This window comes from Thamnophis elegans, chromosome 6, assembly GCF_009769535.1.
Source record: "Thamnophis elegans isolate rThaEle1 chromosome 6, rThaEle1.pri, whole genome shotgun sequence".
Classification (NCBI taxonomy): domain Eukaryota; kingdom Metazoa; phylum Chordata; class Lepidosauria; order Squamata; family Colubridae; genus Thamnophis; species Thamnophis elegans.
In genome coordinates, this window is record NC_045546.1 from 1,936,519 (window position 1) to 1,948,853 (window position 12,335).

At 42.2% G+C, this 12,335-nt stretch overlaps 1 protein-coding gene across 1 annotated transcript in view; it reads right to left on the reverse strand.

Moving 5' to 3' along the window:
* ARHGEF17 (Rho guanine nucleotide exchange factor 17) overlaps positions 1–12,014 on the reverse strand; it is a 35,036-nt gene extending 23,022 nt beyond the window's left edge. The window contains exon 1 of the mRNA XM_032219692.1: positions 11,800–12,014. Coding sequence (XP_032075583.1) covers positions 11,800–12,014 — 215 coding nt within the window. The remainder of the gene's footprint in view (positions 1–11,799) is intronic.
* Positions 12,015–12,335: the final 321 nt, after the last annotated feature.

Consider the following 12,335-nt stretch of genomic DNA (forward strand, 5'->3'; position numbering starts at 1 on the left):
CCTGGGGATTGCTGCAACGGTCGTTAAGTGTTGATTAATTGAAAAAAAAAAAGAAACCTATGTCCAGTTTTCACACTTACGACTGTTGCCGGATCGAAATTTAGGTACTTGCCGACTGGCTTGTAGTCTTGATGGTCACATAATGACCATTAGTGACCTTCACGGAGGATGTTTTACAGCCCCCGAGGTCTCTTCTGGATCCAGAGCTCCTGCTTGATCCGGGGGTTGGACTAGATGACCTCCAAGGTCCCTTCCATTTCTATTATTCTCACTCGCACTCAAAAATTCTGGTTTTTATAAAGTTTTAACTCCCTGGCACAATATCAGCAGCTTGTCTGCCTCTTTTTTGGTTTCCCCTGGCAATGACATTTGGTCTCTAGTTAAAGCTGTGAATGATGGAAGCAGAGGGCGTGTGTGCCTTATGGGCTTCGGTGGCCAAATGTTCAAGATCTGCCTTTGGTGTAACTAGAATGTTGTGTTCTTTTGCTGGAGGGGAGGGCTGTCGCTCGGGAAGGGGGGGAGACAGAGAAATCAGCCTGTGACTGAAGAGGAATCAGAATAAAAGGATAACAGAGTTGGAAGGGACCCTGGAGGTCATCTAGTCCAACCCGCTGCTCCAGCAGAAGATCCTACACCATTTCACACAAATGGCTCTCCAATCTATCCGCACTGCGACCGTCATAAATGTGAGCTAGTTGCCAAGCATCTGTATTTTAATCAGGTGTCTAGGCTGATGCAGCCATAGTCGTAAGTGTGAAAAATGGTCATGCCCCTTTGTGCAGTGCCGTTGTAACTTTGAGCAGTTACTAAATGAACTGCTGTAAGTCAGGAACTACCCGTAGATATATTAGGCCTCCTAGGTGAATACTGACAAATATATTACATTAGTTTCCCACCCCTTACACAGAAGTTTAACATTTTTCAACTTCTGACTCTATTTCCAAGTGATTGATGTGTCACCTGTCTGTCTGTCTGTCTGTCTGTCCGTCCGTCCGTCCATCCATCCATCTATCTACCATCCCTACTTATGTATCTATATATGTAATCCATCCATCTCTATCAATCTATCGACCCATCCATATCTATCTATCTATCTATCTATCTATCTATCTATCTATCTATCTATCTATCTACCTACCTACCTACCTACCTACCTACCTACCTACCTACCTACCTACCTACCTACCTATCATCTATCTATCTAGCTAGCTATCTCTATCCATGTATCTATCTATCTATCTATCTATCTATCTATCTATCTATCTATCTATCTATCTATCTATCTATCTATCTATCTCTATCCATGTATCTATCTATCTCTATCCATGTATCTATCTATCTATCTATCTATCTATCTATCTATCTATCTATCTATCTATCTATCTATCTATCTCTATCCATGTATCTATCTATCTCTATCCATGTATCTATCTATCTATCTATCTATCTATCTATCTATCTATCTATCTATCTCTATCCATGTATCTATCTATCTCTATCCATGTATCTATCTATCTATCTATCTATCTATCTATCTATCTATCTATCTATCTATCTATCTATCTATCTATTTATATCTATCTATCTATCTATCTATCTATCATCTATCTATCATCTATCTATCTATCTATCTATCTATCTATCATCTATCTATCTATCTATCTATCTATCTATCTATCTATCTATCTATCTATCTATCTACCATCCCTATTTATGTATCTATATATGTATCTAATCCATCCATCTCTATCAATCTATCTACCCATCCATATCTATCTATCTATCTATCTATCTATCTATCTATCTCTATCCATGTATCTCTCTCTCTCTCTCTCTCTCTCTCTCTCTCTCTCTCTCTCTCTATATATATATATATATATATATATATATATATATATATATATATATATATATATATATATATATATATATATATATATATATATATCTGTAGATATCACTCCAGAGATCATTTTGCAAGTCTGAAGAATTAAAGCATTAATAAAAGTTTGCATGTCTCCCTCCGTCGGAGCAGCCTGGGGAAAAAAAATGAGTCTTTTTCTATTTTAGGAAAATCTTGATCCACTTAATATCCTGCAATTCCCGACGGGGAGGGGGCTGAGCAGACCCAAAAGAGAAGGTGACAATCCTGAGTAAATCCCACCGCGCCCCAGCCGGTTTCTTTCCACGGGCCTCCTCCTCCTTTTTTCTATTGAAGAGAGAAAAGCTTTGAAATTGGGGAGTGGTCCCCGGAGGGCGACTTTCCCCTGACCTGCCCTAGGAGCCGAGACGCCAGATTGATAAATATCGAGACCGGCTGGCTTTAAATGGACTTAACTGGGATCTCTGTGCTAATGGTCAAAAAAGGACTGGAATCCCCCCCAGCTCGGAGAACAGTTTAATCCTTCTCCGAATTGATTCCGTATTACTCACCGACTGGGCTCAGCAACTGGTTTTCTGATTTAAGGGCTCAGAGAAAACATCCCTGAGCTGCAGAAAGAATCAGGTTGCTAACTTATCCACTCCGACGATTCACTTAACAACGAAGGTTGTAAAATGGGACAAATGTCTCGCTTAACAACAGAAGTGTTGGGCTGAATTGCGGCCGTAAGTCGAGGACTACCTGTTACAATAACACTTCAGGAAGCATCAACTGTAAGAGTAACTGCTAATCATCATCATCCTTTAACGACCCCATAATCCATTGCTAGTAGAGTTTGGGCAAACTGAATGGAGATAGCAGTGTGTTTTACTGGCCAGCTGCCCTTCCCTGTCACCAGTACGGAGTTTTGTTCAGCAGATATATTCTCAATGTGCCCAGAGAGAGAAATATTTGCCTCTACCTAGGATCGAACTCACAGCCTCCTGAATGTGAGGCGAGAGCTCCATCACGTGTAAGAGTTAACTACCAACGGCGTCAACAAACACAAAAACATTGCACTCAAATCCTACAACACAGGATACAATTCACTAATCGAACAATTCAATTTTCTTTCCATTTATTCCAGAGGACGGGTTTCAGTCAGTGGAGCAATCTGGATGAACTTGTCCGAGCTCAGAATATAACCCGGATTGGCTAATTTAATACTTGGATGGGAGACCACTCAGAAATCCCAGGGCTATAAACTAGATTGGAAACTTGGGGAGGGGGAGGGGGTGGATTTCTTGAAACTTTCATGTTGAAGAAAAGTTACACGGGCACAACCTCAATCAGTGGGAGTCAAGTTTAAGATGGAGCTTTGTTTAAACCAGGGAGTATTCAAAGGTGGCAGCTTTAAGACTTGTGGACTTCAATTCCCAGAATTCCTCAGCCACCATTGTGTACACCAGAGCCTCCAAACTTTTTAACTTTAAGACTTGTGGACTTCAATTCCCAGAATTCCTCACCCACCATTGGTAACTTTAAGATTTTTGGATTTCAACTTTAAAATTTGTGGACTTCAATTCCCAGAATTCCTCACCCACCATTGGTAACTTTAAGATTTTTGGATTTTAACTTTAAGAGCTGTGGACTTCAATTCCCAGAATTCATCAGCCACCATTGGTAACTTTAAGATTTTTGGATTTTAACTTTAAGAGCTGTGGACTTCAATTCCCAGAATTCATCAGCCAGCCATTGAAGTCCACAAGTCTTAAAATTCCCAAGCTTGGATAACCCTGGTTTAAAACAAATGTTTGTGCCTTCTTCCAGGGAGCAAATTCAAAATTGCAATCTTGCAATTATGGACAAGTTTCTCCCCCAAAACATGGCCACACCATCTTTCTTCTTCTCCTGGCCAAAGTCAGAAGACACGTCAAAAACTCCCACGCCTGACACAGCGGAAGGACAGAAAGTCCTGTGATATTTCACTGCTTTCCCTCGGAAACCACCTCGCTTTGCTGTTTTCATGCCTGTTGACGAGTCCTTTCAATTAAAAAAAACACCAAAAAAATAAAAATCTAAAATGTAAGTTATTACTTTTAAAAATATACCAGCCGGAGGTGTTGAATTGCTCCGGCTGGTATATTTTTTTAAAGTGGAAAAGCAGGCTGTATCTAGGCAGCAGAATATTTTCATGAGATATGTCTGTCTGTCTGTCTGTCGTCTGCATGCGTACGTATATATGTGTGTGTGTGTGTTTTTTTGTGTTTGTGTGTTTTGTATTTGTGCTGATAAATAAATAAAGGGAGACTAGTATAGATCTATTTCAAGCTATTTAGCTCTCATCAGCTAGCCATACCCTTACTGGGATTCGAATCTGTGCTGTGATGTGTTAACCAATGCCTAAGATGTAATACAGCACAGGTTCGAATCCCAGTAAGGATATGGCTAGCTGATGAGAGCTAAATAGCTTGAAATAGATCTATACTAGTCTCCCTTTATTTATTTATCAGCACAAATACAACACAAATGTAACAAAGGCAACAGTAAAAATATTGGGTTTCTGTCTGGATGGTCTCTTGTGACGAGCCGATAGAGAGAGAAAGGAAGCAGTAGACTTCCTCCCATATTTGGGCATACCAGGGGTTGTGACTTTAAATATATATATAACCACTAAGCCACAATCTAAATCTAAATAGATACCTTTCACCCTGGCTTGGCTGATAATGGATCAGAGCCTGTGGCTTAGTGGTTAACACATCTGTCTATGTAATATAGCCCAGGTTCAAATCCCAGTAAGGGTATGGCTAGCTGATGGGAGCTAAATAGCTTGAAATAGATCTATACTAGTCTCCCATTATTTATTTATCAGCACAAATACTACACACACACACACACACACACACACACACACACACACACACATATATATTAAAGTCACAACCCTTGGTATGCCCAAAATAGCTTGAAATAGATCTATACTAGTCTCCCTTTATTTATTTATCAGCACAAATACAACACAAATGTAACAAAGACAACAGTAAAAATATTGGGTTTCTGCCTGGATGGTCTCTTGTGACGAGCTGATAGAGAATGGAAGCAGTTAGCTTCCTCCCATAATTGGGGTATACCAGGGGTTGTGACACTAAATACATATATATATATATATATATATATATATATATATATATATATATATATATATATATATATATATATATATAAGAGAAGAGTCTTAAAAACTGGCACAAACTATATTTTCCCCCTCCCCCCCTCCCCCCTATGACCCCACCTCCCTTCCCCCCTTCCGACTTCCCAGAGCCCGTACCCGGTATAGCTTTTTATCAAACACTGAATTGGATGGACTATAATTCCCCAAAGATCCTGTGTTTTAATTAAATTGGAAAAGAGGCTACCAGTATATATTTACTTTTTTCAATCCTGTTATATAACTTTGGTCACTAAATGAATTGTTGTAAATTGAATCAACACACACACACATACACAGAATCCTCAGCTTACAACAATTCATTCAGTGACCATTCCAAGTTCTAATGTGACTTATGGTCATTTTTCACACTTTTTTTCAACCATTGCATCCTCCCCGTGGTCATGTCATCAAAAATTCAGATGCTTGGCCACTGACTCACATTTATGACGGTTGCGGTGTCCTGGAATCCTGCGATTTCCGCCCCCCCCCCCCTTTTCCGACTTTCTGACAAGCAAATGGGGAAGCGGGATTCACTTAACAACCCTGTTACTCACTTAACAACTGCATTGATTCATTTAACAACTGCAGCAAGAAAGGTCGTAAAATGGGGCAAAAACTCACTTAACAAATGCCTTGCTTAGCAACGGAGATATTGGGCTCAATTGTGGTTGTAGGTCAAAGACTGCTTGTATATATATATATTTTTTGGCACCACAAATCAACGCAGCGACGCTGAAAAATGGCAAAATCTCCTAAACTGAAAAAGCTCATTTCGTTTCCACCAGCTGAGTTGCAAAGATGAAGCTCTTTCTTTCTAGAAATGTTTATTAATCTTCCTTTTGCAAAAATAATAATAATAATAATTACAGAAGCGGCTGGCAGCCAGAGCGATGGCTCATTAGATACAGTGAGAAAAAACAGGCCCAGTTCTCTGGTGTGATAAATCACAAGATGATGTGTACAGCCCTTGCACGCACAGCTTGGAGCAACAGAGGGTGTGTGTGTGTGTGTGTGTGTGTGTGTGTGTCAATAAAAATCATCTACAGGAGGCATCGATATGCTTAGATCAAGGTTTCCCAGCCTTCACATCTTTAAGAGGGACGCACTTCAACTCCCAGAATTCCCCAGCCAGCAAGAGTGGACTTCAACTCCCAGAATCCTCCAAGCAAGGGGGGGATTGGTGGGTGTCAATTCCCAGAATTCCCCAGCCAGCAAAGGTGGACTTCAACTCCCAGAATTCCTCAGCCAGTCTATATGGACTTCAACTCCCAGAATTCCCTAGCCAGCCTATATGGACTTCAACTCCCAGAATGCCCCAGCCAGCCTATATGGACTTCAACTCCCAGAATTCCCCATCTAACATGGGTGAATTTCAGCTCCCAGAATTCCCCAGCCAGCCTATGTGGACTTCAATTCCCAGAATTCCCCATGTAGCATGGGTAGACTTCAACTCCCAGAATTCCCTAGCCAGTCTATATGGACTTCAACTCCCAGAATTCCCCATCTAACATGGGTGAATTTCAGCTCCCAGAATTCCCCAGCCAGCCTATGTGGACTTCAATTCCCAGAATTCCCCATGTAGCATGGGTGGACTTCAACTCCCAGAATTCCCTAGCCAGCCTATATGGACTTCAACTCCCAGAATTCCCCATCTAACATGGGTGAATTTCAGCTCCCAGAATTCCCCAGCCAGCCTATATGGACTTCAATTCCCAGAATTCCCCATCTAGTGTGAATGTCCATTCAACGCACAGAATCTCCCAGCCAGAATTCCAGGAGTTGGAGTCCACCTATCTTAAAATTCAGAAACCATGACTTAGACTGATGAGTAACCAATGAGTAACTACTCATAAAAATCCGGGGGACGCTGCCTGTACCCCTCTGCATTTTCCATCGGGCGTTATCAACCGTCATCTGTTTGACAGGGAGGAAAAATATGATTTTCTTCCTACGGCACATAGTATTCCCGCCCCAAATCCGCTGAATAAAGGCCATATAGCCTCTTTCATAAATTATGAAAAAAGAAAACAGGGCTTAAATTTAAATGGGAAGCACAGCCCTTTGGCCGGCCGTGCCATTTTTAGAACCTCCTGGCAAACTCGTATTTCCAGTTCTTGGCCAGCCACTCCGTCTTTGACAATTTTAGGAAAACGGGGAAAAGATAACGGTGTTTTTCAAAAATGTTGGGAAAAAAAGCTGGCGTGTGTAATCACATTTATCAAACTGATGTCTTGGCACATAAAAAGCAAACTCCAGAAGACTTCTGGGAAATCCACAGAGCTGACTTAAAGGGACGCGGTGGCTCAGGGGCTAAGAGGCTGAGCTCGCCGGTCGGAAAGGCCGGCAGTTCGGCGGTTCGAATCCCTAGCGCCGCGTAACGGAGTGAGCTCCCGTTCCTTGTCCCAGATTCTGCCAACCTAGCTGTTCGGAAAAACGCAAGTAGAAAAATAGGGACCACCTTTGGTGGGAAGGGAACAGCGTTTCTGTGCGCCTTTGGCGTTGAGTCATGCCGGCCACATGACCACGGAGACGTCTTCGGACAGCGCTGGCTCTTCATTCATTCATTCAATTCATTCATTGATTTATTTATTTGATTTCTATAACTGCCTATCTCAGCTCACAATTCAGAAAGACACACTACAATCAAAATCCTAGAAAACACCTTAAAACAATAAAAGCATTAAACGAATTAATTTCACAACCAGTGGCTTAAAGGCTGCTGCACAGGAAGTCATAAAATAGGGTCACCCATGTGTTGATCTGTTTTACGACTGTCATAACTGATGGGCAGGCTCAATTACAGTCCTTAATTTGGCAATAGCAGTTAGACTTATATACCGCTTCATAGGGCTTTCAGCCCTCTCTAAGCAGTTTACAGAGTCAGCAAATTGCCCCCAACAACAATCCGGGTCCTCATTTTACCCACCTCGGAAGGATGGAAGGCTGAGTCAAATTTGATGCAACATGTTCCCAGGTAATCTTTCTTAGCAACCACAATCAGAACTGGCCACTCTGTCATTAAGCAAAGCAGTCACTAACCACAACTATGGTTACCATCTCCCTTCAGCCTTCCTTCGCTTGACCCCCCCCCAAAGGTTGTAAATGCGAGGCTTGGTTGCAAAGTTACTTTTTCAACACCGTCGTCACTGCAAATGGTCACTAAATGTGGTCTCTGCTAAACAAGGACAACCGGCAATCTCGAAGATATAAATTTTATAAGCCGCAAAGAACTCCTCCTGTAATTATACCACAACCTTAAAAAGCACAGAGTCCTAAATTCTACAGTGCCTTTTAATCCAAAATACGAGTCGGAGTATTTATTTATCCATCCGCTTATTTATTTGTATCCAGCCTTTATTATTTTTAACAAATCACCCAACTATTTCGTAGCCGAAAGGGCCGTTTCAGTTTCAGAAGCGTGACATCCACATCAACCAATATCAGCTCCTCCTATGAATGTGGTCTCAAGGAAATCCGGCCGATTTTGATTGTTTTAACGAGGCTTCATTTTACTGCCGTGTAAGATAATATGTGGGAAACGGTGCCTCAGTGGCTACAACGCTGAACCTGTCAATAAGAAAAGTTGGCAGTGCCGCGTAACGGAGGGAGCTCCCGTGACTTGTCCCAGCTTCTGCCAACCGAGCAGTTTGAAAGCAGGTAAAAAATGCGAGTAGAAAAATAGGAACCACCTTTGGTGGGAAGGGAACAGCATTCCGTGCGCCTTAGGCATTGAGTCATGCCGGCCACATGACCACGGAGACGTCTTTGGACAGCGCTGGCTCTTCGGCTTTGAAACGGAGATGAGCAATGCCCCCTAGAGTCGGGAACGACTAGCACATGTGTGTGAGGGGAACCTTTACTAAGATTAAGATTTGAGGGCGAATTATTTTCTGTAATCAACCACGGAGCTCAAAATGGAGATTTGCAATGGAATTCGGGGTGTCGTTTCCTACCTAAAAAGTGGGTATTTTTGAGAATGCACGGAGAATCAGCAGTTTTGACAGATGGAAAACACCCACACAAAGTGTGCGTACTTCTTCCTGTGACCACGCAGCATCCACGAACACTAACCACACAAAGTTTCTAGAACCGACTTCAAATCAGCTTCTTCTACAGAGCCCACCAGGTGGGATTCTGGTTTCAGCAAAACCCATCTAAGTGATGGTCGTAACTCAAGGACTACCTGTACAGAGCTCTGCTGGCTGGAGAATTCTGGGAGTTGAAGTCCACAAGTCTTAAAGTTGCCAAGTTTGGGAACCACTGCTTTAGACAAAGAATCCAGCCTTTGCTGGATCACCCTGGGCAGACACGAGTGGGTGAGCCAGCCCTGGAAGTGATGCCATTCACGGAAACCCCTCCAAAGTGTGTGTGACCCCAAATTCTGAGCAGCCAGGGGGGGAAAAAACCACATTGAAGAGCCTCAAACGATGCTTTGCATCGTTCGTTGATAGAAAGTATTTTAAGGATGTGGCCAAACCTCTTTTGGTGATTAGGTTCCAAGAAAAAAATGACCCCCCGAATTAAAACAATGAATAAAAACCGCAGAGAAAAATGATAACAAGGAGCAGGGATGAGTAACGGCAGCCCCTGGGCCACCTGGGGACTTCAACTCCCAGAATTCCCTGAGCCAGCCAAGCTGGCTCAGGGAATTCTGGGAGTTGAAGTCCCCAGGTGGCCCAGGGGCTTCCGTTGCCCATCCCTGGCAAAGACTGAGATGACGGAAGCATGCAGAACCTTGGGCGAGATCTGGCTCACCACAACCCCCTCGACGGTTTTAAAAAACGATCCCCGTAGCGTGCCTGGAGCAGAGAGCACTTCTGAACGGGTGTAATCGATAAGAAAGATTTCATCTAGGTGGAACAAAGGATCTTTTTTTCGGGGGGGGGGGGAGATGCTAAGACCGACAAAGCCTGCATCCTTCGCGGAATGGTTTCCCCCTCCGTTAAGAGAGAAATCTAAAGATGGAGGCGTTTCCATCACCTGTGGCTTGAAGCTCAGGTAGCGCTCGCTCCTGATGGGGAGCCCAAAGGCACATCATCCGGAGTAGCGGGCAGGGCCACTTATCCACGGGGAGGGGGCGGCCGTGGTCTTCCTTGCCGCTGTAGCTCAGATCTATCCCCTATTGATTGTTTCCTGATTGCTTATTTGGACCCTGTTACTATCATTAAGGTACATTATGCTGTATCTTATGATTCTTGATGAATGCATCTTGTCTTTTGAGAGCATCTGCACCAGAGACAAATTCCTCGTGTGTCCAATCCCACTTAGCCAATAAAGAATTCTATTCTATTCTACTCTGTTCTGATTTCTTATTCTATTCTATTCTGATTTGTTATTCTATTCTATTCTGAATTCTTATTCTATTCTATATTCTATTCTATATTCTATTCTATATTCTATTCTATATTCTATTCTATATTCTATTCTATATTCTATTCTATTCTGATTTCTTATTCTATTCTGATTTCTTATTCTATTCTAGATTTCTATATTCTATTCTAGATTTCTATATTCTATTCTGATTTCTTATTCTACTTTATTCTATTCTGATTTGATTGCTTATTAGCATTTTATGACTATCATTAAGTGTTGTACCTTATGATTCTTGATGAATGCATCTTGTCTTTTGAGAGCATCTGCACCAGAGACAAATTCCTTGTGTGTCCAATCCCACTTAGCCAATAAAGTATTCTATTCTATTCTGATTTCTTATTCTATTCTGATTTCTTATTCTATTCTGATTTCTTATTCTATTCTATTCTGAATTCTTATTCTATTCTATTCTATATTCTATTCTATATTCTATTCTATATTCTATTCTATATTCTATTCTATATTCTATTCTATATTCTGTTCTATATTCTGTTTTATATTCTATTCTATATTCTATTGTATTCTGATTTCTTATTCTACTCTATTCTATTATGATTTGATTGCTTATTAGCATTTTATGGCTATCATTAAGTGTTGTACCTTATGATTCTTGGCGAATGTATTTTTTTATGCACATTGAGAGCATATGCATCAAAATTCCTTGTGTTTCCACACTCAGCCAATAAAGAATTCTATTCTATTCTATATTTCCTTTTCTATTCTATTCTATTCTAGATCTCTTATTCTATTCTATTCTATATCTCTTATTCTATTCTATATCTCTTATTCTATTCTAGATTTCTTATTCTATTCTATTCTATATTCTATTCCATTCTGATTTCTTATTAAACTCTACACTATTATTTGATTGCTTATTAGTATTTTATGGCTATCACTGTTGTATCTTATGATTCTTGATGAAAGTGTCTTTTTATGTACACTGAGAGCATCTTCTTCACCAAAGACAAATTCCTTGTGTGTCCAACCACAATTGGCCAATAAAGAATTCTGTTCTGTTCTGTTCTGTTCCATTCCATTCCCTATTCTATTCTATTCTATTCTATTCTATTCTATTCTATTCTATTCTATTCTATTCTATTCTATTAATTCTATTTCTATTTCTAATTGTAATAATTCTATTCTGGCATGACAAGGTTGCCTTCAACTTCTCCCAAGCTGCACTGAGCACATCAGATACCCCACTGGGCAGGTGGGTGGGACATCCCCCCACGCACAGAAAACCCACCCCCCTCCTTTGTGGTTACGACACCCTCTTAGCCATGCCACGATTGTACAGCGAGATGCCAGATCGGAAGCCTTTCTCCGGCCCGGTTTCCTTCACCCACCCACCCACCCATATCTGCGAAAGCCCTCCGTCACCTCAACCGTGCCATTCCGAATGGGGCTGTTCCGGTGGCTGCAGCCGGCGCCGGTGGCCTTCTCCGGACCCTCCTCGCCGACCGAGGCAGGGGCGGCGTTGAGCGCAGAGGGGTCGGCCCCTTCCCCGAGTTCTCGCATGTCTTCCAAGGCGATGGTGAACTGGGCCAGCGTCCTGACCATTTGAAGCATGCGGCTTCCAGGGTTTGGCTCGCCCGCTCGGAGAACAAGCGCCGGTCAGCCGATGCACCTCCTGGATGGGCTGCGGTACCTCCGTAGCAATCGGAGACGAGAGGATGTCGCGAAGGGGGGAGCCCTGCTCCCTAGCTGCTGCCTCCTGTCCTCCCCGCCGTGGTGCCCAAATGCATAAATAGCGGCCGAGTCCCTCTTAAGCAGGTGTATCGCCTCTGTGCTGGGTTTTCTGTCCTTCTTTAAGCTCGGCTGGGCTTCGAGCTGGCGTCATCCAGAGCCGGAGTAAATGGATTGGTTGGGAGGGAAGCAGGGAATTGATAG